Genomic DNA, 25,703 nt, shown 5'->3' with positions numbered 1-25,703 from the left:
GATCAAAAAGGTTGATTTTACAAGCGAAACGTTTTTTTGGTCAACAACTCATTTCAACCCATCAATTTTTAATTTGTTTGAATGCCGTATGATAGTAGGGATTCGTACGAATTCAAAAAGGATATATTTACCCGAGGGTTCAAAAAAAAATAGTCAAAAAAGTTTGTTTTTACTTATATATGTTTATTATATTGAATCAAAGAATATCATATATTTATATACATATATATCATATATCATATACATACATTTTTATTACAAAACCGTTAACTTAGTGGTATCTCGCCAATCCTGGTTGGCTCCTCAGGCTTTATCGTGGACAAACGTCAAAGCCGTCTTCTTTGAGTAAGGCTGTACCGTCACGTAGGTAGTCGGTGGGCTCTGGGGCTGCTCCTGATCTTTTCTTGAGCCTTCTGACTACACACCTCTCAGCGAGGTCTCTTGTATGGGTTGGCGAATGCTTCGATCTGAGATTACTTGGCCGAGATAGTCTGAAAAAATCAACAAAAAAGATTGATTATGATATTGATATTGATATTGATTATGCCATATGATAGTAGGGATCCGTACGAATTCAAAAAGGTATAATATTTAAAAACCAAATTATATTTACCCGAGATTTTCAAAAATATATTCAAAAAAGTTTTGATATTCGAACTTACCCCGGGTAATAGCTCTCGGGTAATAGCTCCGCTTGGAGATATGACGTTCTAAAACGAGATAACTCCGCTGGAGATATGACGTTCCAAAACGACATAACTCCTCGCGGAGATATGATGTTCCAAAACGACATAACTCCTCGCGGAGTCACCAAACTTGGCATATAGCTTCCAAAATAGAATATATATATGCATTTGATGTTGGAAGAAGAGGGTTGAGGGTATGCCCTAGTCGGGAGCTCTCGACTTGAGCCTCTTACTTGTTTTCTTCTAGTTAGCGATACGAGTAATCCAGAATTGTTTTCCAATTTGCCTATTGCTGCACCTCCTGCTGCTGCTGAGGCAGGACCTACGGGAGATGGCGAGGCAGCTGCGGCAGGTAAACGACACCGCACACGGCCTATCGTCGCGTTCGATCTGACAGGTAACAAGCAGCTGCCAGGTAGGCAACTAGATAACTTCATCAGCCGGCTGCAGGACGAATTCAGCCAGCAGGAAGTGGCCGCAGGCGGCAACGGCGGCAGCGTTTGCCTGCCTGCTGGCTGCCTCTTGTTTGCTCAGAAAAATCACAGGAGTTCCGTGAGTTCAATGGAATCGCCATGAAATTTGCCTGCTGTTTGATCCATTGTCAGCGAATACTCGACTCCTTCACAAATCAGTCAATGCGCAGCCCGAACGTGACCAAGTCTTATTGGCCCGTGGCCATAATTACATCGAGTGCGAGCTACAGGATTTACAATTCTGGCTAACTACTCGCATTCACTTTTCAAATGTAATTTTTATAAGTGTGCGTGTGTGTGTGTCGAGGTGTGCTGCGTTTAACTCTGCAAATCCCATCTATTTTATGGACGTGACTGTAGTATCTTTTCCCTAAATGTTTGTAATTGGAATTTATTTATGTACGTTTTAATACCTTGATGTTGATAATTGGAATATATTCATTTTTTGAACAAATTAATAATATATACTATATAATGTATATATAATATATTTACCTAACCCATAAAAGAAGAGACTTCGCATTTTCTGCTAATATCACTTTATACCTTCTGCTATTTGCAGCATATCGATAAAATTCGATATATATCTTATCTATATCTTATATTTGTTGAAGTTTATATTTGGAATATACTCATATTCTTTTAACATTCTGGCCTTATTTTGACTTGGAATTTTAACATGATGCAAAATAATCTCCCATAAAAGTTCGCTTCGATAACTTCTGCCATTTGCAAAATATCGTCTAAAATCGATTAATATTATATATATATATATATATATATTTATTTTGATGTTTACAATTAAGATTCTTTTCTTTTTATATTTTGTTTTTTTGGCTATATTCTACATTATATTATATATATTCGGGCATACTCTTGTTATCTGTATCGCATGTCACTTTCAGCATATCGATAAAAATCGATAGATATTCCTTTTGAATTGATTTCGATTCTCTTTGTTTAACAATTTCTAGCTAGTTTTTAACAAGATAAAGGGAATTCTAATAAAGATATACGATATGTTCATTTAGATGAAATACAAAATAATGGCAAATGCAGCCATGTCTAGCAACTCGTGCCCGATGCCAGCTGAGTCACGATGATAGCTGGGCACCTGACTCTGTGACCTGATAAACAAAAAATATGACAATAATAATTATAATAATAATAAATACACTACGTCATTCGATTCTAGTTTATCAATGAACAATTTGTTGCTGTTGTTGTTATGTATTTCGCCAGTTGGTTGTGACGGAAATGCCATTACATAAACCAAACTATGATGGACCAAATGGCCAGAACAGTGAAGCAGCAATACGACCCAAAGAACCCCAATGAACAAGAAGAAGAGAGGAGGAAACAGGGGCAGGGGCAGGCAGCCTGTGGCAGTGGAGGCAATGTCAGCATTCTTGTTGTCTCCAATTCAAGCATAAATATTTATATAAACCCGAGCAGGGGCACCAAGGGATTAGCAGGGGTTGTCCACAGAGAGGGGGGAGGGGCAACAATAAGCAAACAAAGAAACCCAAAGACTCGAAAATTAAATGAAATTCTTGTTGTGGCAAGTTGCGGGAGGCAGCTGTGACACAGTGGGCAGAGGGGGACAGGGAGGGCGGGGCAGGGTGCAGCAGACAAATGATAATAAATATTATAAAGAGCATTCGGAATTCGACAGACTTGGTGTGTGTGTGTGTGTGCAAGAGATGCTGCAACACTTGACTCGACTCACACTCGTGGCAGGAACAGACGAAGGCGAAGAGGGGAAGAGAGGGTAGAAGGGAGGGGGCAGCTGGCTGCAAGCACTTGGAAAACACTTGTGATAATGATTACTAATAAGCCGCACAAACAACCCAGCCAAACTCCAGACTCCCAAAACAAAAACGAAAAAAAATAATGAAAGAGTCAAATAAAAGCGAGAAATAAAAAAGAAGAAGAAGGCAGGGAAAGGCCGGGGAAGGGCACTTAAAATAAGACAAACTTCTTGAAAGTTGAAAGTCCAAAGAAATCAAGAGAGAGGCGAATGCCCAGAACGTATTACCCATAACAACAATTGCCTTAGCTGGGCACATTTTCACCATTTAATAGTTAATAATATAATTTAATTAATTAAAAAAACAAAAAATTACATATTAAAAAACTTAGTTGCCTCTGCCGGTGTCGAACTCGCAACCCGCGAGCGAACTACTTTGCCAACGCATCGGACCTCACAGCCATACCAGGAATTGAATCTCGTTGAAAAGAAACTGAAATAAATTAGCAGCAACAGAAACACAATTGCAATTCTATTTATAGAATTGTTAACTTTTGTGTTTCTTAAGCGATCTTGATGAAATTTTCAGCAGTAGCTCTGATCATGCTGTACTATGCGTGAAGTTAAAGTTATTAAAAGGAAAGATGATAAAAGATAAACAAAATCTTCCAGGCATATATATGTATATAATTCTATATATGATACAGAGGAGTCGATAAGAGGGAACTTAGCTGAAGTTGAAAATTTCAAGCTAGAATTCAACTTTTGCAGCTGTGAACTAGTTCAATTCGCTTAAATTTAAACTAGTTACAAGCGACAACGTTTCTGTTGTGTAGTTTTTTTTGGCTAGCCCAGCCGAACTAGAATAATGTTCGAATTCCTTGGAACTAGTTCCGCTGACTCTTGCTCCTGCCTGGTTTTTGAGACTTCACTCTCCGAATGAGTTTAATGTGCTGTCAACTAGGAAGTAGTTTCTTGAATTTGTCCCCTTTTTGCATTGCATACAATTGAATATTTAATTTGAAATATAATTCATAATTAAAGCAATCAAATTTCCACGAACTCTTCAGCTGCGGGTTACCCTGCCGGGAACTAAGACTTGGGCGAGTGCTGTAGACTGTGGACTGGGTTAGATCATGTCGAGAGGGGGATTTTCACTTGATTGCCCTGACCGTAAGCCACTTGAAAGGGTTTCGGATGCGTCGGGCTGGGGCGGGGTAACTGAATCGACTTTGGCACTGGTTCTGGAACTGGTTCTGTTTTTTTTTGTTTGTGGCAATTGAAATGACACGCGCGCCGCGTTTATGCGGCAATTAATGCTTAAATTTAATTAAATGCATTCTATGAGTGTTTCGAGTGCTCGAGTGTGTGAGTGTGAGTGTGAGTGAGTGCATTCATTCACTTGCCAGCGACTCAGGCGAGCTTTAATTGCTTTTAGAAGCTGCAACTGGAGCGAAGTGCAGCCCACGATAATTGATTGAGTTGGGGTGATCCAATCCCATCCCACCAACCGCCCCCCCTTCTTCCATTCAGCCCCCCTCCCCCTTTGAAAGCCATGCGCTAATTGATAAGCTAAGTGGCAAGTGGCATTAAATCAGCCCAGCGTCTGCCATTTTCCAGACCAAACCACAATTTACTTCAATATCAAACACAACTTGCCGGAATCCCGAATTTCCAAATTCCAAGCGGCTCGCAGAGATCATTAAATACGCTTTTATGGACGAGTTTGAGCAGGAAGCAGACGAGGGGCAGCTGGCGGAGGAGGAGAACCAAGCAGATGAGGGGCAGAAGGAGGTGGAGCTGGCCAAGATTTATGGCCCAGCGGCGCTCCCGTGCCCAGATTTATGTTCTACCAACAGAACAAGACGCAGATTTGTCGTCGTCATCTCGTGCTTCTTCTTCTTCTGTCTGTCTGTTTGCTTCCCCTGTTTGTTAATGTCAAAGCAGGTTTGTTTTTTTTCGGTATACCCTAGAGACGGTGTACATTAGAAATAAATTAAATAAGACAGATATATTTGTGTGTAAATGATGTCTATAACAAATAGAAGCAAGCATGCCGTAACCTATCCGAGTTCATGTGCCAAACGAACTAGTTCATATATGAGTTCCATAAAATGAACCTGAATAAGAGGACTTGCATTTAATCTGCCCAGCTATGAGTTAGTTTGCTGCATACAATTGTGAACTAGTTCCGGCTGACTAAACAGTTCAAAAGAACCAGGCTCACGAAGCAACCCCCAAGCCGAGGCACTGGCTCGAATCAAGAAACGAATCATTGACAATCGAGCATACAAAGTCATCTTTATCCACATTCCTTCAGATATGCTCTATCTTTAATTGTTCTGCTCGATACAAGATCTGACTTTACTTCAGTTAGCCCGAAAGAATTGTTAGAATATATAATTCTTATTTTATGGAGCTGACCTTTTTTTCCATTTTAATCTATCGTTCACATTTTATCATCAGCTCTGGAACCATATCATAAATTTGAACTAGTTCCCATTTTAGCGGAAATCTAAGTATCACAATTAGATAAAGTATAGAATATATATTTAGTCTAAACTCAAGCTAGATCAATCCGCTTTTCGCTTTACCTCGTGGAACTCAGAGACTATACGAGCTAGACTCGGCAAATTTGGTATGTGAGCACATGTAGGTATGCACATATTGCATACAAATACCCGGCAAAATATCTAAATATATTAGGCATATATTAAACATATTTCTTTGTGCCTAAAGAGTATACACAGCAGAATGGGCACAGGGCATTTGACAGTCGAGCACTACATGTTTTTTTTCTTATATTCTTTCAACTTTATTTTTCAACATTTCATTACCAAATCTCGCAAGTTGACATGAAGCTAAACATGCTAAATGAGCAGGCAACTGGCCGCGACCTCAAGAGACCCAACGACGAACTGGCCCAATAACAAGGCCTAAATGGGCAAGGCGGAAGGGAGGGGGGAGGGGAGAGAACAGAAGGCGAGGCGATTTACACAAACGTGACACGAGTAGGCTATAAAATGTGAATGCGAATGCGACCTGCTGCTGCAGTGTTGCACAGTGTTGCATAGTGTTGAACAGCGGCAAGGGGCACGCGGGGCAGCTCGTGTCCAGTGTTTAAGTGTCGGAATCAGGTCTAGCTAGTTGCCTGTTGCCTGTTGCTGGCAACCAGTTCTTGGCTTACTTTGATGGTTCAGTGGGTGTGCATTAAGATATTCAAAAGCCATTAACATCGCATTGATAGCTCCGGCGAGTAGTTCATAAATTTGCAGCTCAAAGAACTAGTTCTTAACATTTATGAGCCATTCAAAGCGCATTAGGCGACGATATTTCCTGCCCTGTTTCAATTTAGGAAAAGACAACTCACTTTCAATATGATTTTTTTTTATATTTTAAAGGAGTTGTCAGATTTTATTACTTTTTTCTTTTTTTTGTTCCATTGTACACAAGTTCAAATGAGTGCGTTGCGCTATAGTACCAAGCAACTGAATTGCAATTTATTTTTAAGGCCTTGTTCAACACTTCATTAAGCAAAGAACTAGTTCGCAAACGAAAGCTGTTGCCAGCATGCAACTCAACTAAATAGAAATAGAAATATGCAATAAAAAAAAACTAGAAATTAAAGAAAACACTTTAAGACGCATCGTAAAAACTGGCGAGAGGGCTAGAGAGCGCGGCCAGTGTTGGTTAATGTGCGGGCCAAGTGTCAATTGTTAGGCGACAAACAGCAAATGACTTGGACCTGCCCTCAACTTTGGCTTGGCTGCGGCTGCAGCTGTTGTTGTTGTTGCTGGGCTTGGGGCACTTAAAGAGGCAGCAACATGGCCATGTGGCAACGTGTAGGTGCCGCTTTTAATGGTGTCCATAAAGCCGCAATTGCCGCTGTTGCCGCTCGAGGATAATGAAGTTGCATGTTTACACTGTGCTACGTGGGTGAGGCAGCGATTTTCTGCACAGTCTGTACCAGTCAAATAGGGTATATTGATTTTGTAAGCGTCTTTGTACAATAATTCTTGAAAAAAACAAGACAAGAAGTTGAGACGAGCTGAATCTTGGATCCCGGAAACTATGATATTCGGAGATATTTCCTATTTCACGCGCATAACAAATTTAGTTTTTAGATAGTTTTTCCTCATTTCCTAAATATCGATAACTATCGATTTGCAGGCAAAACAATACAAATCTCGCGGACTACATTAGCTACAGTCAAACAGTTTGATATATAGGCTTTATATAGGCTTTATATAGGCTTCACTTTTTGGAAATGGAAAACTTATTTTTAAATTTTCCAGCATTGACTTTTAGGTTATGTACGCACTTGATCGCCTGAAAATATCAAAAATTCTCGCCAATAAGCACTGTAGATCTGCAGAAACACATTGCCAAGCGAGTGAGGCTGAGAGAAGAGGCAGCGCAGCATTTGTCTTTTACAGGGTATCTCTCAGGCGAGTACTCACGGCTAGATCATGCTTAGTTTGGGTCTTAAAGCCTGCCTGTCTGCCTGCCTCATTAGCAACATCTTTTCGTGTTGACGCGCCCAAATACCCTCTCATTGCTGTGCCCCACCGCGCCGCACCGCCCCTCTCGCCGCCCACGCCCCTGTCTCCGCCCCCGCCGCCTCTGCTCGACTGTCGAGACTGCGCTTCAAGTGTTCCTAAGTAATTACATTTTGGCAAGCCCCTTCTGCGTGCAATAATCCAAGTAAAGGTGCATTGAACTGGTTCCACCCACGAAATCGATTTTATTGGTAGCCCCCCCCCCCCCTCCCCTCCCCCTGCTGATGCCCCTGGGCAGCTCATGACTGCGTTTGTACAATTGAAGCTCAATCGCAGCGGACACCTGAGCACATCGCAATTGGCAATTGGCAATTCGAGCCGGCGACCGCAAAAACCGACTGCACCGTTATTTGATCGATATCGATATATATCGACGGTGTGATCGGCTGATCGCGCACCCGTGGGATTTTGCTAGCCTCGCAGTTGCCAAAGTTTCTTCTTTTTATACCCTGAACCCATTAAAAATGGGCAAACAGGGTATATTGTATTTGTGCAAAATGCAAATGTATGTAACAGGCAGAAGGAAGCATCTCCGACCCCATAAAGTATATATATTCTTGATCAGCATTAATAGCCGAGTCGATCTAGCCATGTCCGTCCGTCTGTCTGTCCGTCCGTCGTAAAATTTTATATGTAGATGCTCCTAGCTCCCGCGCAGATCGAGTTTGTTTCCGATAATCGATAACTTACTTCGTTTCCAAGCAATCGATAAAAATCGATATCGATATCCTGTTTTTTGGTCAATTTTGGCAAATAATAAGAGCTAGAGTCACCAAACTTGACATATAGCTTCTATAATAGAATATATATTATGCATTTGATGTTGGAAGAAGAAAAGGGAGCTCCCGACTAGAACCTCTTACTTGTTTAATATTATGTTCATGCAAATAGCTTGGGTATGCAAAGTAAGTATATTGATTTAGATAAAGCTACCTATTTATATGGCTTGAATAAATCCAGTGGAGAGAGCTCGATTGGGACAGTACTTCGTTTAGCATAATTTAATGAATCTCACTTGAGATACTCCAAAAAAGGTGGACTTTGCAAGCTAAACGTTTTTGGCCAATAACTTTTTTTTTAATGAATGCCATATGATAGTAGGGATCCGTACGAATTCAAAAAGGTATAATATTTAAAAATCAAATTATATTTACCCGAGATTTTCAAAAAAATATTCAAAAAAGTTTTGATATTCGAACTTACCCCTGGTAATAGCTCTCGGGTAATAGCTCCGCTTGGAGATATGACGTTCCAAAACGACATAACTCCCCGCTGGAGATATGACGTTCCAAAACGACATAACTCCCCGCTGGAGATATGACGTTCCAAAACGACATAACTCCCCGCTGGAGATATGACGTTCCAAAACGACATAACTCCCCGCTGGAGATATGACGTTCCAAAACGACATAACTCCCCGCTGGAGATATGACGTTCCAAAACGACATAACTCCCCGCTGGAGATATGACGTTCCAAAACGACATAACTCCCCGCTGGAGATATGACGTTCCAAAACGACATAACTCCCCGCTGGAGATATGACGTTCCAAAACGACATAACTCCCCGCTGGAGATATGACGTTCCAAAACGACATAACTCCCCGCTGGAGATATGACGTTCCAAAACGACATAACTCCGCTGGAGATATGACGTTCCAAAAAAAATAACTCCGCGGGAGATATGACGTTCCAAAACGTTCCATTTAATGAATGCCATATGATAGTAGGGATCCGTACGCATTCAAAAGGGTATAACATTTTAAAATGAGTTTATATTTACCCGAGATTTAAAAAAAAAACGTCAAACAAGTTGAGATATTCGAACCCACCCCGATTTTGGAAAAAAAACGTGATGTAACCCCTTGCTTTTTGGTCGATTTGGCTCAAAATTTAGATTTTTATTTTTCTGATGCCAATCGATAGTACTGATTCAAAAATAGTATAAAATTCCAAAATCTGAGATTATTTGGCCGAGATAGTCTAAAAAAATGATCAAAAAAGCTTGATTTTACAAACGAAACGTTTTTTGATCAACAACTCATTTCAACCCATCAATTTTTAATTTGTTTGAATGCCGTATGATAGTAGGGATTCGTACCAATTCAAAAAGGATATATTTACCCGAGAGTTCAAAAAATAAATAGTCAAAAAAGTTTGTTTTTACTTATATATGTTTATTATATTGAATCAAAGAATATCATATATATATATACATATATATCACATATCATATACATACATTTTTATTACAAAACCGTTAACTAAGGTGGTATCTCGCCAATCCTGGTTGGCTCCTCAGGCTTTGTCGTGGACAAACGTCAAAGCCGTCTTCTTTGAGTAAGGCTGCACCGTCACGTAGGTAGTCGGTGGGCTCTGGGCTGCTCCTGATCTTTTCTTGAGCCTTCTGACTACACACCTCTCAGCGAGGTCTCTTGTATGGGTTGGCGAATGCTTCGACTCTGAGATTACTTGGCCGAGATAGTCTAAAAAAATCAACAAAAAAGATTGATTATGATTATGATGTTGATATTGATTATGCCATATGATAGTAGGGATCCGTACGAATTAAAAAAGGTATAATATTTAAAAATCAAATTATATTTACTCGAGATTTTCAAAAAAATATTCAAAAAAGTTTTGATATTCGAACTTACCCCGGGTAATAGCTCTCGGGTAATAGCTCCGCGCGGAGATATGACGTTCCAAAACGACATAACTCCATTGGAGATATGACGTTTTCAAAACGAACGTCGCCAATCCTGGTTGGCTCCTCAGGGTTTGTCGTGGACAAACGTCAAAGCCGTCTTCTTTGAGTAAGGTAGGTAGTCGGTGGGCTCTGGAGCTGCTCCTGTGTCGTGGTTGGAGAAGGTCTCTAAAGGATCTTTTCTTGTGCCTTCGTATTACACACCTCTCAGCGAGGTCTCTTGTATGGGTTGGCGAATGCTTCGACTCTGAGATTACTTGGCCGAGATAGTCTGAAAAAATCAACAAAAAAAATTGATTATGATATTGATATTGATATTGATTATGCCATATGATAGTAGGGATCCGTACGAATTCAAAAAGGTATAATATTTAAAAATCAAGGTATATTTACCCGAGATTTTCAAAAAAATATTCAAAAAAGTTTTGATATTCGAACTTACCCCGGGTAATAGCTCTCGGGTAATAGCTCCGCTTGGAGATATGTCGTTCCAAAACGACATAACTCCGCGGGAGATATGACGTTCCAAAACGACATAACTCCGCGCAGAGATATGATGTTCCCCAAAACGACATAACTCCATTGGAGATATGACGTTCCAAAACGAAATAACTCCGCGGGAGATATGACGTTCCAAAACGACATAACTCCGCGCGGAGTCACCAAACTTGACATATAGCTTCTAAAATAGAATATAGAACCTCTTACTTGTTTTTTTTGTTGTGATCTTCAGTTTGGTGCGAAAAAAAGCAACGTCTTTAATTTCCTGCTTCTCTTGCTCTTCTCGCTCCTACAGCCTGCTGGTGGGCGCGCCCTTGGACCGGAATCGACAGCCGAACACGAATGCATCGGGCGCCCTGTACAGGTGCCCCATCTCGACGGACTTCGACGACTGCGAACAGGTCATCACGGACGGACGAAGATGTAAGTAAACGAAGAGGCAGAAATACAACTGATATTTTTCTTAAATAATAAGCACTACGTATATAATTAAGCCCAATTTGATTGAGTCTATCGAAAAAGTACTCTAAACGCTGTCAAGGCTTAAGTTCTACTTTCTTTTTTTTTTTTTGTTATCTTCCATGGAGAATCGAATTAATGTTAGTTCATAAAATGCGAATGCTGCTGCCCAAACGAGGTGAAGGTTATTTCAAAAGAAAGAGCTCGACAATTGAAGCGAAACTAACACTAAAACTTGTCATACTTAAGTCTAGTCAAGCTTTGATTAACTTTTAAACGCAGTGACTAACACATGTGACCAGAACTGGCTGAGTCTTAGACCCTATCTATTTGAGCATATTATCTAATATATTGTATAGCTATTGTTAATATGATTATGATTTGGCTAGGTTCGTTTCTGTCTGTACATAAAATCGCGTGCAGCTGTATAAAGAACTGTGACTAAAACGTTAGTTAATTACTATAGTTAATATAGATACTTAGCTATGGCAAGATATGGCCAGCGTATCCACAGTAACATTTATTCTTTTTATTGCATAGAACTAGTTTCTTAATGAATATTTATTCCAACACAAAACATATATATATATATATATTATTTCCTTTATTTAATTTTCTTTTTTTTCTTTATTTTTGTTTTCGTTCTCTTCTTTGCGTAAATCCCCCATCCAAAAAATTAAAAAACAAATATATTTATATATATTCGGTGCGCATATGGAAAACTCATTTAACTCTTCCAAAAAAAAAATTATTGACCAACTATTTTCGACATTTCAAAAAAAAAACCAAACGAATTTATCATTTAGCATCTGGCGGAGCTTATGAACCTAGTAAGTGGTATGGGTGCTTTATTTGTTGTTGTTTTGCCCACAAAAGAAAAAAAAACAGAAAATAAAAAACAAAAACTAATACACAATTTGATCAATTCATTTGTTTGTTCAAAACTTAATTTATGATTTGCATTTGCGCTTTGATTTCTCTCACATTATTCTAACCAACGAATTGCAACGATAAACGAAATATTTGCTATCGATAACGCAAGAGATTTGCCTAATTTACGCACACACAACACTCACAGCCTGTACATAATCGAACGATAAACTGTCTATCGATAAACGGCTAGCACTCACATGTACAGTCACGCACGCATGCCATGCCAGCTAAAGTTAACGGCACTTTGTGTGCCGCCATTTTGTATTTGTTGCATGCGCCGCTAAATGCAGCTGAATTCGGGCCGCACACACTAACCCACACACACACACATACACACACACACACAGTTAAGCCTGTATATATATATATGTACATATCTTCTATTTCTGGCATCAATTTACATGCTAATTATAATATACATTTATCTATATATCTCTCTCTCTATATATATATATATATGCATATATAATATTGTATCGATAATTAACTACTTATTTATTACTCGAATGCCCATTAGCAGCAATCTAGTTGACACATTTTGACTGAGCAATCATTGTAATTAACTAGTTCGCCATATAAATCATCGCTTAGCGCTGTGAGAACTTGTCGAGCACGACCGGGCCGAGCCGGGCCTGTGGGTTAAGAGACGCTTCGGAATTCGTGTTTGGCTTTAGGGCCAGTTTTGCATTCGCGCCGTGCTAACTTGTCGTTTGCCATTGACTTGTACAATAAACTATAGCTGAATCTTCGGTGCCATTTCTGACATGGCAATTGGCCGCGGCCAACTTAACGATGCTCTAGCGCAGCCAACTTAATGGCATTCACTGCGAATGCAACCCAGTGTTGGGCATGCATGCGGTTGCTTAGCCCGAAAATCATCAACATCGTGGCATTTGCAATTCCACGAAATTTACACAAAAATAATGCTGGGTCTTGCCTTTCTTCTTATCGCCGTTCCCTGGGGTCTTATTAATTTCACATTTTTAGGCATTTATCTTAAAGCTGAAATTAGAAATAAGAAATTCGGCCTTTGATTTGGCAAAACATAAATATGTATATAGAAAAGAGAACTGTGTTCAAACTATTGACAATTTTAGAAAAAATAAATAGTCTTTGAAATTGAAAATGTTTTTAAAGTATTTAATCCCGCTGATGACAGGTATTAATAGTATACATATGTATAGGAGGGACAGGTCTTCACAGAAACCAGATTTTATTTTAGAATTTAGTTGGAATTTCGTTTAAGAATATAAAATCAAGATTTGAGTAACATGCAATCTATTCGAACTCAGAGATTTTCGCAAATTTGTGGCGTAGATTATCGTACATTTTGTAGTTTTCACAGGGTATTTGTTAGTCGCGCACACTCGACTAGGCCTGTTTAACATTGTTTTTGCATGAGACTTTTGTACATTTAAAACTGTTATAGATGCTTTTGTAGGGTGAAAAATTGGTCAAAAACAAAATAAATTATACCAAAATCCCGTTACGTTATTTTTCCAGAGAATTTTTGAACATTTTATGCCTCAAACCAATTCTATTCTTAGATATCTTAGCGTATTTACAAGCTTTTCTTACATATTTGCCTACTTCGCATAACTTCCATATGATAAATTATTCGGAAAGGGTATTCAAACTTCGCCGTGCCGTTCATTTTTTTTTTTTCTTTTGAAGGGGGACAATTTGCTGCCAATTGGCATCTCATTTAGCTTTAATTATATTTACTCGGCTCCAAATTATTTAAATATTGAGCTGTAAAGTCATTTGCAGCAACAGCTGTGCATATGTACCCCCCCCCCCCCCCCCCCCCCCCCCCTCCTTCTCCTCCACCGCAACCTCCAACGCTGACAATGTTAATGTGCCGTTCGCATTCCAAATGTTTGCAAAGCGGCGGCGGCGGCGTCGACGTCGACGTCGACGTCAGCTTTGGCTGTGCCCGTTTTGCAGTTGTTCTTGTTGTTGTTGTTGTTGCTGCTGTTGTTATTTCTGGCCTTTGCTATTGGTAACGCGCGACAATCAGAGCGTGCTGCTGACTGTGGCAGAGAGTCTGCCACTGCCACGGCGCCCGAGAACGTGACAAATTTTACAAAATGCAAAGAAGAAGAAGAAGCAGCAGTAGCAGCAGCAGCAGCAGCAGAACGGGAACAACAACAATTGCAGCGGCATAAAAATAAACTGCGGCAAAACGCAAATTTGTGTGGCATAAAGAAATTCTTGTGCAACATGCGTCTCGACATTTTTGAGCCAAATACCACACATAGCGATAGACGCGACAGGCACAAACACGCACCACGCCCCCAAACCCCAGCCCACTGTCAATGCCAAAAACGCGCCGCGCAGTGCAAAGTTCACTGGGCCTGGGCCTATGCCAATAAGAAGCCAAACACACACATACACACGCGCGCACGCACTCAACTGCAGCTGCGCTTGAGTCGCGTGGGCCGCAGATGCGGTAAATTTTTAATGCGACTTTCACTCTGCGCGTTTTAAAACGCGTCAAACCCGTCAAAGCTGCTGCCGCCAGAACAGCCCACGCCCGAAATAAAAATTAAAAAAAACAAGCAGTAAAAGGCGCAGCAGCAATTCAAAAATCATAAATGATAAACTCAGCTCTCCGCTCAAAACAGCAATCAGCTCTCTTTGCCGCTCTCTTTTCGCCTCTCTCTTTGCGCTGCGGGCACACTGTTAAAGTCATTTATCATATTTCAACACTTTGATGCTTTAAAATGCATTTTAAATCAATTTCGTTACGTTTCACACACACTTATTAACGCTCGCCCACTCTCACTCTCTCGCTCTCCCTCTCCCTTTCGCTTTGCCTCTCAGCACATCTTCTATTGCGCATGAGTGTGAGTGTATTGGTGCAAAGCCGCCTAAGCAGGCGCAAACAGCAACACCCCAGTCGCACCTTCAATGCCGACAAAGTCGCTGCTGCTGCATTCAAACAATCTATCTTTCTATTTTAATGCCCTGACATGCAACTCTTTTGAGAATATAACTTCCTTTAATCCCTTGAATTTGTATATATTTGAGCTGCTTAAGCTTATGATCCAAGTTGGCTTTCAAAAATAGTGACAAAAGATGCAATGTTTCATCCAGTAAACTTTACAAGCCAATGTTTGGCTGGGATATGTGCATATACTGATTATGACAGGGATGTTTGCATGACCTAATGCAGGACATGTCTGTGCTTAAAAAAGTCAAAGGGTTACAATTCATACATGCTGGGTAGGGCTGCCAAGCTATTTAAAAATACTAAATTTATTTTGTTGCATGTTTAGTTTTAGTTGAAAAATAATACATATGTGCTAGTTCTTTACTCATTTACTCGCTCGTACTCTCTCTCTCTCTCTCTCTCTCTCTCTCTCGCGCGCACTCAATTGCGTGGTATTTCTTAGTCGAGCATGTCACTTTTGCTTCATGCTTCGTTTAGTCGAATATTTTGTTTACACTTGTTGCTTTTGATTTCGTTGTTGTTGTTGTTGTTGTTGCTGCTGCTGCTTCTTTTCTTCTGTTGCACATGTGCTGAACAGCGCGACTCGTTTCTGCAGACATCTATAAGTAGAGCAAGCTCCCCCCCCCCTCCCCCCTTGACTGAATGCGTCGGACCCCACTGCACATGTGCGCAAGATCTGCCTGCAGTTGTTTTTCCCTTGTTGCGTGCTTTCTGTCCTCTCTCTCTCTCTCTCTGTCTCTCTCTCTCGTCCGCTCAGCGTTTTTGCTCATGTTATTTAACAGCTGTTAATAGCTTAGCAGCATAGATGTTAACGTTGCTCGCTCGCAGTAAATACCGTAAATTTGAGTTTAGATTAGCATTTATCTTTTCGAATATTTTGTAAAATTAAAAATTAAAAAACCAACTGTACATATGAATACATAATTACATATTGTTTTTAATGCATATTCTATCACTTATGTTGTTATTGATGTTGTTGTTATTGTTGTTGTAACTGATGCGACACATACACACAGATACACACACACACCCACACGCACATACACAAACACACACACACACATATACACATACACATACAAACACACGCACACACATACAACTTCGTCACACACTTTGCTAACAAGAACAAAAAAACTACTTTTTGCACTTCTATCTGCTCACTGGCGCCACCTACAGCCTACGATGTCGACGAACTGATACCGCCATCTAGCGACGAAATCAAGGAGGGACAATGGATGGGCGTAACTGTACGCTCCCAAGGTCTAGGCGGCAAGGTAAGCATCAAAATGGCGATTTAATCTCTCCAACTGATTCTGGATTTGATTACCTACCCCCCTCCCCCCCTCTCCTCAGGTGCTGGTCTGTGCCCATCGCTATGTGACGATTGTGCGCGAGAATCGCTATGGACAAGGTCTGTGCTATGTCCTGACCAACGATCTACAGTTCGACGAGGTCTACGAGCCATGCAAAGGACGCTCCGTGCAAAGGTAGGTGAAGGAAGCACTGAAAATAAAGCGGGACAAGCCAGGATTGAGAGCTCAAAACTATCTAGATTTTGTAAATTCGATGTTCCGCTTCCTTGGGGGAACCATAAACTTGGTGAACTGTGAACTTGAAAGTAGAATACGGGATTGATTTGGGATAGAGATTTTTGGGAATCTCAGAGCTAAATCGGGAGTAGAATATGCTGGTTCCAATTGTGACCCAATTTAGATATTCAGAAACTTAGGATTTGAGTAGGAAGCGAAAGTCGAAGCTGTAAACCGATGACATTTGGAGCTGGTAGTTCTTACTTCCATGAGGACCTAGGTTTTCCGGTTAAGGATCTTAGGGAATATCGAAAATATATTAAAACTTTCAAGATAGTTCTCTTGCTCAAAGTCTTGTTTCATTAGCGAGAAATATAACTCTAGATAGAACTCTATGCCCAGATGAAGATGGGACTCTATAGAGCATAAAAATTCCAATCAAATGGATGGCCTGAATCCTTCTTCAATCCATGGGGAACTTGAAATCCTTAGTCTAAAGTTGGAAACATTGAGTTTGAAGGATTGCGATTAAATTCCCCAAAGTCCTTCCAAACGAAGCTAAAATGAGTCAAAAATATAGGAAATCCATAAGAAATTGGGAAATACAAGATTCATCTATTTGGAAACTCGGCACCCGAATATATAAAATATTGTGTGAAACGAAACGCAGTCGAGCATATTAAAAGCAGAAACAAAAATTTCCTGAATGAATCAATTCGATATGGTAAATTTGTCATGGTCAGGTTTGATTCATGGCCCAGCCAAAAACAAAACAAAAAAAGTGTCAAGGTGAAGTGCGTATAAAGATATTTCAAAAACTGAAAGGAAGAAAGGCAACTCAGCGCGTGTCTAGCTTCAGTTAAAGCCAATTAGCATGCAGCGTGTGTGTTTGTGAGGTTAGGGCGAAGCAGGAAAGCAGGGAGAGCAGGGACAGGAAGAAGGCGGGCGAGGCGGGCGAGGGACGTGCTGGTCAGGTGTGACAGCGATGACGTCGTCGTTGCAGGAACCCATGTCATAAGGGCGAAATTTCAATTTATTTAAATGTCAGCACATGTTGGGAAGGGGGGCGAGTAGGGGCTGGGGCAGGGGCAGAGGCAGCCGCGCCCAAAAAAAAAAAACATAGAATAGATTGTTTTATGATGTGATATGGCATAATATGTGAGGCAAGCTAGATGACGTGCACCCGGACTTGGACATGCAATTTTTCATTGCGCTGGCATAGCGTGCCTGACCCTGGACTCATTTATACTCTACATACCAGATGCCAGAGAGTGTAGTTTAGTTTTTGGGCAAGGTTTGGTCAGAATATATTCCAATGTCTTAGAGCTAGCGGTAGATGAACTTCACAGGACTCGCTCCAAAGATTGAGCGTTAGGCGTCAAATTTCCAAACATCACAGTTTGAAAGTCACTATTGTCGGGGCTTACAATTTGAGAATCAGCTGCCCAATCAGAAAGCAGAAAGAATTCACCTAACGTCACAGTTTGTCATTCACTGTTTACAGTCTTAAAGTCACCAGTCGAATCAGCAGATAGCAGTTTGAAAGGCACTGCGCTGGTGTGGGTCAGTCTTCAAGTCAATAGTCCGATGATTGAAAGTTCACAGTGTACAAATCTTTTGTTATAGTTATTTTCAAATTTTCCAAATTCACAGATTGAAAGTCATTGGTTACAGTTTAGGAGTCGCTATCTCTAGCAGCTTATTTTCTTGAGACGCCGTTTGAAAGTCACTGCGCTCGTAGGTTCACAGTCTTACAGTCACCAGGCACATAATCAGAAAGATTTTCCCAAAGTCACAGGGTGAAGCTCCTTTGCTTACAGTTTTAGAGCCACCAGCTCAAAAGACAGAAGTTGATTTCGTCAAGCACATAGTATTTTCACAGTTGGTAAGTCACTGGCTATTGATTTGGAGTCTCCATCTTAAGTTACAGTTTGAATGTTATTGGTTACAGTCTGAGAGTCAGCGTGTTCAAGTAGATAGCTCCCAGAGTTACAGTTTGAAAGTCACTAGCTTTTGAGCGGTTTACAGTCTGAGATTCGGAAAGTAATTCCCAAAGTCACAGTTAGAAAGTCACTGACTTCCAAGGCGTTACAGTTTGAGGGTCACGAGAGCACTTTCCGACATACTGTAGCTCGTTTGAACATAACAAACACAGGGTATTTAACAGTCGGTCTCCGTCCGACTGTCAGTTTGTTGGCCATTTATTAATGTCGTGCAATCCACACACACACACACACACACGCAGGCAACACGAGGATTATGGCTTCTGTCAGGTGGGCACCTCGGGCGCCCTGCTGGATGACAATACCATGGTGCTGGGCACGCCGGGCCCGTTCACGTGGCGCGGCGCCATTTTCGTGACCGAGATTGGGGGCGAGTATCTGGAGCGGGACAAGAACATGTACTACAGCGATCACTCGGACGCCAGCTCACCGGTGGATAAGTACAGTTATCTGGGCATGGCCGTAACGGGCGGAAGGTACTTCGGTGAGCGAATGTCCTATGCGGCGGGTGCGCCCCGTTCGAATGGCCACGGCCAGGTTGTGATCTTTGACAAGGCCAATACGAGTCCGATACCCGTGCGGCTGATCATCGACGGGGAGCAGTTCGCCTCGAGCTTTGGCTATGAGCTGACCACGGCGGACATCAATGGCGATCAGAAACCGGATCTGATTGTCGCCGCGCCCTTCTACTTTGCCAAGAGTGATGGCGGCGCCGTCTATGTCTATCAGAACGCCAAGGATATGCTGCCCAAGCAGGCGACGCTGCGTCTGACCGGGGCCCTGGAGAGTCGCTTCGGGCTGGCGCTGGCCAACATTGGGGATCTGAACAAGGACAGCTGCGAGGATCTGGCTGTGGGTGCGCCCTACGAGGGCGACGGCGTCGTCTACGTTTATCTCGGCTCCAAGCAGGGCCTCAACGAGAAGCCCTCGCAGCGCATTCAGGCCTCGGAGCTGGGACGCAATCTGCCCCAGCCCATACGCACCTTTGGCATCTCCATAGCGGGCAACACGGATCTCGATGGCAACTCGTATGTGGACATGGTCGTGGGCGCTCAGCCTGCCGTTGTTGTTCTGCTGGCCCGACCCATTATCAACATCCAGACGACATATCGCAGCAACGAGACACGCAACATAGATCCGAATCGCGCCGGCTGCCGCATGGATGTCTCAACGAATCTGACCTGCTTCACGTTCGAGGCGTGCAGCAGCATCGATCCGCACGAGCAGCTAAACAAGGAGCTCAATCTGATCTTCACCGCCGAGGCGGAGACCTTCGAGCATCACAAGAAGTTCTCGCGCGCCTTCTTCGATCGGGAGAACAAGCGCAGCAACGTGATCAGTCGACAGGTTCGCGTCCGCACAGATGGCCGGGTCGAGTGCCAAATGGTCACCGGGTACATCAAGGCGAATACGCGCGACATCCAGACGCCCATTCGCTTTCGCCTGGACTACAAGCTGCAGGAGCAACAGCTGGCCGACTCGCCGCTCGAACGGCTCAATCCCATTCTGGACCAGACGCAGGCCTACATCGAGTTCGAGGGCACCTTCCAGAAGGATTGCGGCGATGATGATCTCTGCGAGAGCGATCTGCGACTGCATGCTGAGCCCAATCTCACGGCCGAGGGTAAGTTCTACTTCAAACTAATTTCCCGGAACCAGTTCCGGAACCATTCGATTGCAGCATTAAGCATAACTGCGCTTTAAATACGAAAAGAATACAATTCATTAATCTGTTCAAAATGTGAGTCACTTTTGGTTCCTGGATCTGATAAGTTCCCTGAACTAGTTTCATTTCAAATGAGCCCCAGTTGCACAGCTACTTTGTAAATATCGAAACGATTCCTGAACTCTTTTCCAAAATGAGTCACTTTAATTCATGGAACTAACCGGAACTAGCACGTTGCATGAACTAATTCCATTACAAAAGAATACAAACAATTGCTCAATATGTGCCCAAAATGAGTCACCATAGTTGTTAGTTCCATGAACTAGTTCAATTACAAAAGAATCGAAGTTTGCAGCAGCTGACAGAGCACAACTGCTCTGTAAATATCAAACCAATTCCTGTACGTTTTTCCAAAATGAGCCACTCTAGTTCCTGGAACTAGTTCCACGTGCAAGTATACACCTTCCAATTACTTACACAAAGCGCATCGCTACTGAGAAGCTGAGAAGCTGATTTGAAATTAAAACTGTTTGACTTTACTCAAACAGATTTGTTCTTTTTAAAGCTCAGCTTCATGAACTACTTTGAACTAGTTTGTGAATATCGTTCCTTATACTAGTTCACTGTTTGTTTGCTTTGATATGTAACTAGAGCTTTTTGATTTAATGAAACTAAATTAGTTACGTTGTGGAACTAGTTCCGTTCCATCACGGAACTAGTTCAGTTCCGCGATCTAGTTCCAAAAAAAAACACGTTTTTTATTGAATTTCTTCTTTTCAGACGGTCAATACTCACTGATCCAGGGCAACAAAACGGAACTGGAGGTCATGGTGAACGTGAGCAATCTGGCGGACTCGGCGTACGAGGCACAGCTGTTCATCGTGCACCAGAAGAGCGTCTCTTACATAGCGACCAAAAAGCCGGTAAGTGTACAGCTGGAGGATTCATCAAATCTCAGACTAATCACATTCGCAATCTGATACGGCAGACGAACGCGACATGCAACAGCTTCAACACGACGCTGGTGGCCTGCAGCCTGGGCAATCCGATGCTGCGTGGCACCACAACGCATGTGACAATCCGTTTCGATCCGAACAGCCTGGAGCTGGAGGAGTCGCAAATGGTGTTCCACATCTTTGCGAACACCACCTCGCAGCTGGTGGGCCAGCAGCCGCCCGAGCGCCGGCTGACCGTGCTGATGGTGCGTCGGGCGGAGCTGACGGTACGCGGCTGGGTGAATCCGGAGCAGAGCTTCTACAGCGGCGCGGCCAAGCTGCAGGATTCGCCCATGGAGCTGGACGATGTCGGCTCGCCGCTAATGCACACCTATTCGATCTTCAACGAGGGTCCATCGGCGGCGCCCAAGGTGCAGCTGGTGATCTCCTTGCCGCTGATGCTGGAGAGCGGCCAGGGCCAGGGCGAGGGGCTGGAGCAGGGCGCCAAGGATCAGTATCTGCAATATTTGGAGGACAAGCCGACCATCGAGACCGGCCAGGGCGAGTGCACGGTGGCGCCCGAGTACATCAATCCGCTGAAGCTCGCCTCCAAGATGCCCGCCAGCCTGCGCAGCGCCGCCTACCTGAACGCGCCCGCCTCCATGACCAAGTGGCCCCTGCACCGTCAGGCGTCACCCACGCCAACCAAATCTCTCAATCTAAGCCAGACCCAGGGTCAGGCGCAGCACTGGAGCCAGCACAAGTCTGGCCAGGATTACGGCCGGGCGAATCGCTTGCCGCGCAACACGCTCGAGCGCATTGTCCGGCCGGAGCGCTTCATGGACGGACGCGAGGCCGGCGTCAAGGGCAAGAAGCAGCAAATTGTGGAGCTCAACTGTGACAAGCTGACGGCGCACTGCATCAAAATACACTGTGAGTTCTACGCGATGCCGGCCAAGACCGAGGCGCAGGTGACACTCAAGGCGCGCCTCTGGAACTCGACGCTGGTCGCCCAATATCCTCGAGTGGATCTTGTCCGCATCATATCCACCGCCCATGTCAAAATACCCCAAAACTTTGGTGTCGAGCAGCTCGAGAACAATGACAATGTCTTGGTACGTACGAATTTCGATTTCTTGCATATTTATGGAGAGAAAACGGGCTAGTTAACTAGTTTTTGAGCCATCGTGCTGGTTCGAACTCGGCAGAAATGACAAATAATTGTTAAGCCAAGCTTTAAGCTAAGACTAGGCTGCAGGCATATCTTAAAGCCGAGCTTACATATTTATAGAGAGAGAAAAAGGGCAGTAAACTAGTTTTTGAGCCATCGCGCTGGTTCGAACTCGGCACAAATGACAATTAACATAAGACAAACAAACGAGAGGCTTAAACTTAACGCCAGTAATAGGAATTTTTGAAATTGAAATTCACGCTTAAGTCTGTTTTATGGCGAATTCCACCCGCAAGTGTGGAATATGCATGTAAAAAACGAACGAACGGTTTCACGGCTTTCGACGAATTCACTTCGCTGGGTGAAAATCGGCGTCGTGTGAATTGAAAGCTTAAGAAAGTGAAAAGAGAGAATATACGAAATCTAGCCGGATAAAGATTAGTGCATATAAAATGGCATAAATATATGTACTATGAGAAATTAACCGGCGTTGCTCGACCGAAGCAAATGAATAATATTATAAGTTTTGCCTTGAACCCTTGCTTGCCATTTGTGAACGAATATTAAGTTAAACAAGCAACTTATAAAATTTAAAGCTGAATTAGAACCGGCGACTTCTCGCTTGTTAGTTCAACCCCAAAGCCTGTAAGTCGGAATCGAACTAGATATTGATAGATATATGAATGATGACAAAGAGAATCAGATATAGCTAAAGAGTTAAAGAAATCGGATATAAAGTCTAATTTTATATTTTCCCCAACCGACAGGTGGAGACACGCGCCTATCCGGAACTGTTGGACCAGCAGAGGGAGACGCACACGCCGCTGTGGATCTACATATTGGCCGTGCTGGGCGGCCTGCTGCTGCTGGGCGCGTTCACGTACGCGATGTGGAAGTGCGGATTCTTTAAGCGCCAACGACCGACAGATCCAACGCTGAGCGGCAATCTGGAGAAGATGAACGAGGAGAAGCCCTTCCTAGGCGCCAAGAGCAGCCATAATGTTTTCTAACAAGAGGGCACCGTCGGCTGGGATCTGGTGCGACGCATTGCACCCGCCAGGAAGCGCAACAGGCTCCGGCTCAGGCTACGGCTCAGGCAGCTGCTCCTCCTGCACAGCCAGCCCCACTACAAGCAACAACAACAACAACAACAGCTGACTCCGCCATGCGGCTGCAGCTGGCGCAACAACAACAACAACAACAACAACAACAACAATGGGCCTGAGGATGAGTTCGATGTGTTATCCCTGACGCCGCCGCCGCCGCCGCTGAGCGTCCTGAGTTGGGGCAGCGACGGCTACTACCAGGCCAGCGCCGCCTGGTGGGGTCACATGTGAGCAGGAGCAGCAGGAGCAGCAGGGGGCGCGGAGCATCTCCCGCACTAAACAGATTCTGGTTGTGGGACTTTCAATGTGCCATTTTGTTTACTTAAGTCGCGTCGCCAGCTGGCAAATCCGAACCAAATCCGAATCCAAATCCGAGTCCAAATCCGAATCGGAATCCAAATCCGAATCCACGCCGTAGTCCAAATCGGAGTCCAAATCGAAATTCAAATCGGAATCGGAATCTGAATCCAAATCCGAATCGGAATCTAAATCCGAATCCAAATCCGAATCGGAATCCAAATCCGAATCCAAATCCGAATCTAATTCGGAATACAAATCGAAATCCGAATCCAAATCCAAATCGCAATCGGAATCCAAATCGGAATCCGAATCCGAATCGTACTCCGAATCGGATTTGGGCTACGGATTATCTGACGATTTGCCAGCGAATCGATAGCATTGTCCGTTTAGTCTTAAGACTTGTTATATGCATCCATTTGCCTAGGTTTTAGAGAGGGCTTTTGACCAAAACACACACGCGTACATCAATCATTCAATCAATCATTCGCCAGCTCATGAATATCTATGAAAAATTTAGCACACATAACCTCACTTTCTCAGCTCTACACACAACAAACAAAATGTGACCATATTTGTTGCACGTTTAGAATTATGCTCCATCAAGCCTCCATTTTTTTTTTCTGTCAATCATACAAAGTGTGACCATGGAGGAGCATCTGCATCGTAGCTTCTTCTTCTTCTTCTTCAATCATTTGCTACAAAAAGTGAACATGGAGAATTCTTCTCAGTCGCCTTTCCAGCCAAGCTAGACAAAAATGTGACCATGGAGGAGATTTCGCTTTTAACTAAGCTCTTTTATCTTGCAATCCTAAAACTGACCATGGAGGACGCGAGTACTTCGTTCCTTCCACCACAGAAACTGGCGCTGCCTCGCCTTCGCCTTTGTCTTCTTCTGCCAGTGTGTTGCCCTCTCGCTCGCACTGGTGCAGTGCCGGCGAGCAGGCAACGCATTTCGCCGTCGATTATATGCCGTTAGCTTTTTTGTGTCATTTCGCCGCCTGGTCACACTTCTGCACATTTTAGTGAGCCCAGCTTTGTATCATATTTGTTATTTATATAATGCTTAAGATTGGTTTTTAAGTACAGCTATGTGTAATACGTGTTCAATATAATTCCGAATTCTTATTTTAAATATAAACGACAAAAGCCCAATCCACCCCCCTCCCCCCCCCCACACACACACAAGCACACGAATAACTATTACACTGCCAGAAATTACGTAATACGAAGTTGCAAAATTCTCGAAATGTTATTGTGTGAAAAGTATTAAGTCTCTATCTAACTATTTCTTTTTTTTTTTCCTAATCTTAGGCTTAATTTAATCCAGAAAAAAAAGAGAAGAAAAAAATCGAAGAAAAAAATGCATGTGTCTTTTAAGTTCCAAGCTGTTGCATATACAATACGTTAGAGCATTATTTTAAATATGTGTCGCATATATAAATATAATTTAAATATTAATCTAAATATATATATATATACATATATCTATATTATGTAGCTGTATATAAGTATTAGTTTTTGGCATTTAAGTTTTAGCAAGGTTCAAAGCGAGTTCAGTGCACTGCTCGCTAGTTGTACATAGCTTTCTTAATTTTAATAATTTTTTTTGTCCATTTCCACTTTAAAATAAATTAAACACTTTTTTTAAATACAGTTTTTATTTGGCATTTAATGGGGAAGATTGAAATCTAGCCTGACTGGCGCCATCTCTTGGCAGCTGTTTGAACTATGCTTCCAGAGCGCCTCCAATGAACAACTGGCGCCATCTTTTGGCAGCTGTTTGAACTATGCTTCAAGTGCGCCTCAATTGAACAACTGGCGCCATCTCTTGACAGCTATTTGAACTATGATTCAAGCATATGCTACAAGAAAATCCGACAGATGGCTAAGTTGCATCCGACGTCGAACATAGGTCAAATTTGCCTGACTGGCGCCAGCTTTGGCCAGCTTAACGCATCATCTCAAGAC

The 25,703-nt window shown here is 42.7% G+C and overlaps 1 protein-coding gene across 1 annotated transcript in view; it reads left to right on the top strand.

Annotated features, from left to right (window-relative positions):
• Nucleotides 1–23,924, top strand: part of LOC115767793 (integrin alpha-PS1) — a 68,882-nt gene extending 44,958 nt beyond the window's left edge. Inside the window, exons 2-9 of the mRNA XM_030712124.1 lie at nucleotides 10,970–11,097; nucleotides 11,940–11,963; nucleotides 16,202–16,299; nucleotides 16,379–16,512; nucleotides 18,800–20,181; nucleotides 21,004–21,146; nucleotides 21,212–22,273; nucleotides 23,097–23,924. Of these exons, the coding sequence (XP_030567984.1) occupies nucleotides 10,970–11,097; nucleotides 11,940–11,963; nucleotides 16,202–16,299; nucleotides 16,379–16,512; nucleotides 18,800–20,181; nucleotides 21,004–21,146; nucleotides 21,212–22,273; nucleotides 23,097–23,339 (3,214 nt within the window). The 3' untranslated portion in view covers nucleotides 23,340–23,924. The remainder of the gene's footprint in view (nucleotides 1–10,969; nucleotides 11,098–11,939; nucleotides 11,964–16,201; nucleotides 16,300–16,378; nucleotides 16,513–18,799; nucleotides 20,182–21,003; nucleotides 21,147–21,211; nucleotides 22,274–23,096) is intronic.
• The last annotated feature ends 1,779 nt before the right edge of the window (nucleotides 23,925–25,703 follow it).

Source organism: Drosophila novamexicana, unplaced genomic scaffold (genome assembly GCF_003285875.2).
Source record: "Drosophila novamexicana strain 15010-1031.04,08,12 unplaced genomic scaffold, DnovRS2.1 tig00001453-arrow-arrow-pilon, whole genome shotgun sequence".
NCBI classification, from domain to species: Eukaryota; Metazoa; Arthropoda; class Insecta; order Diptera; family Drosophilidae; genus Drosophila; species Drosophila novamexicana.
This window is presented reverse-complemented; position numbering and strand designations above follow the sequence as displayed.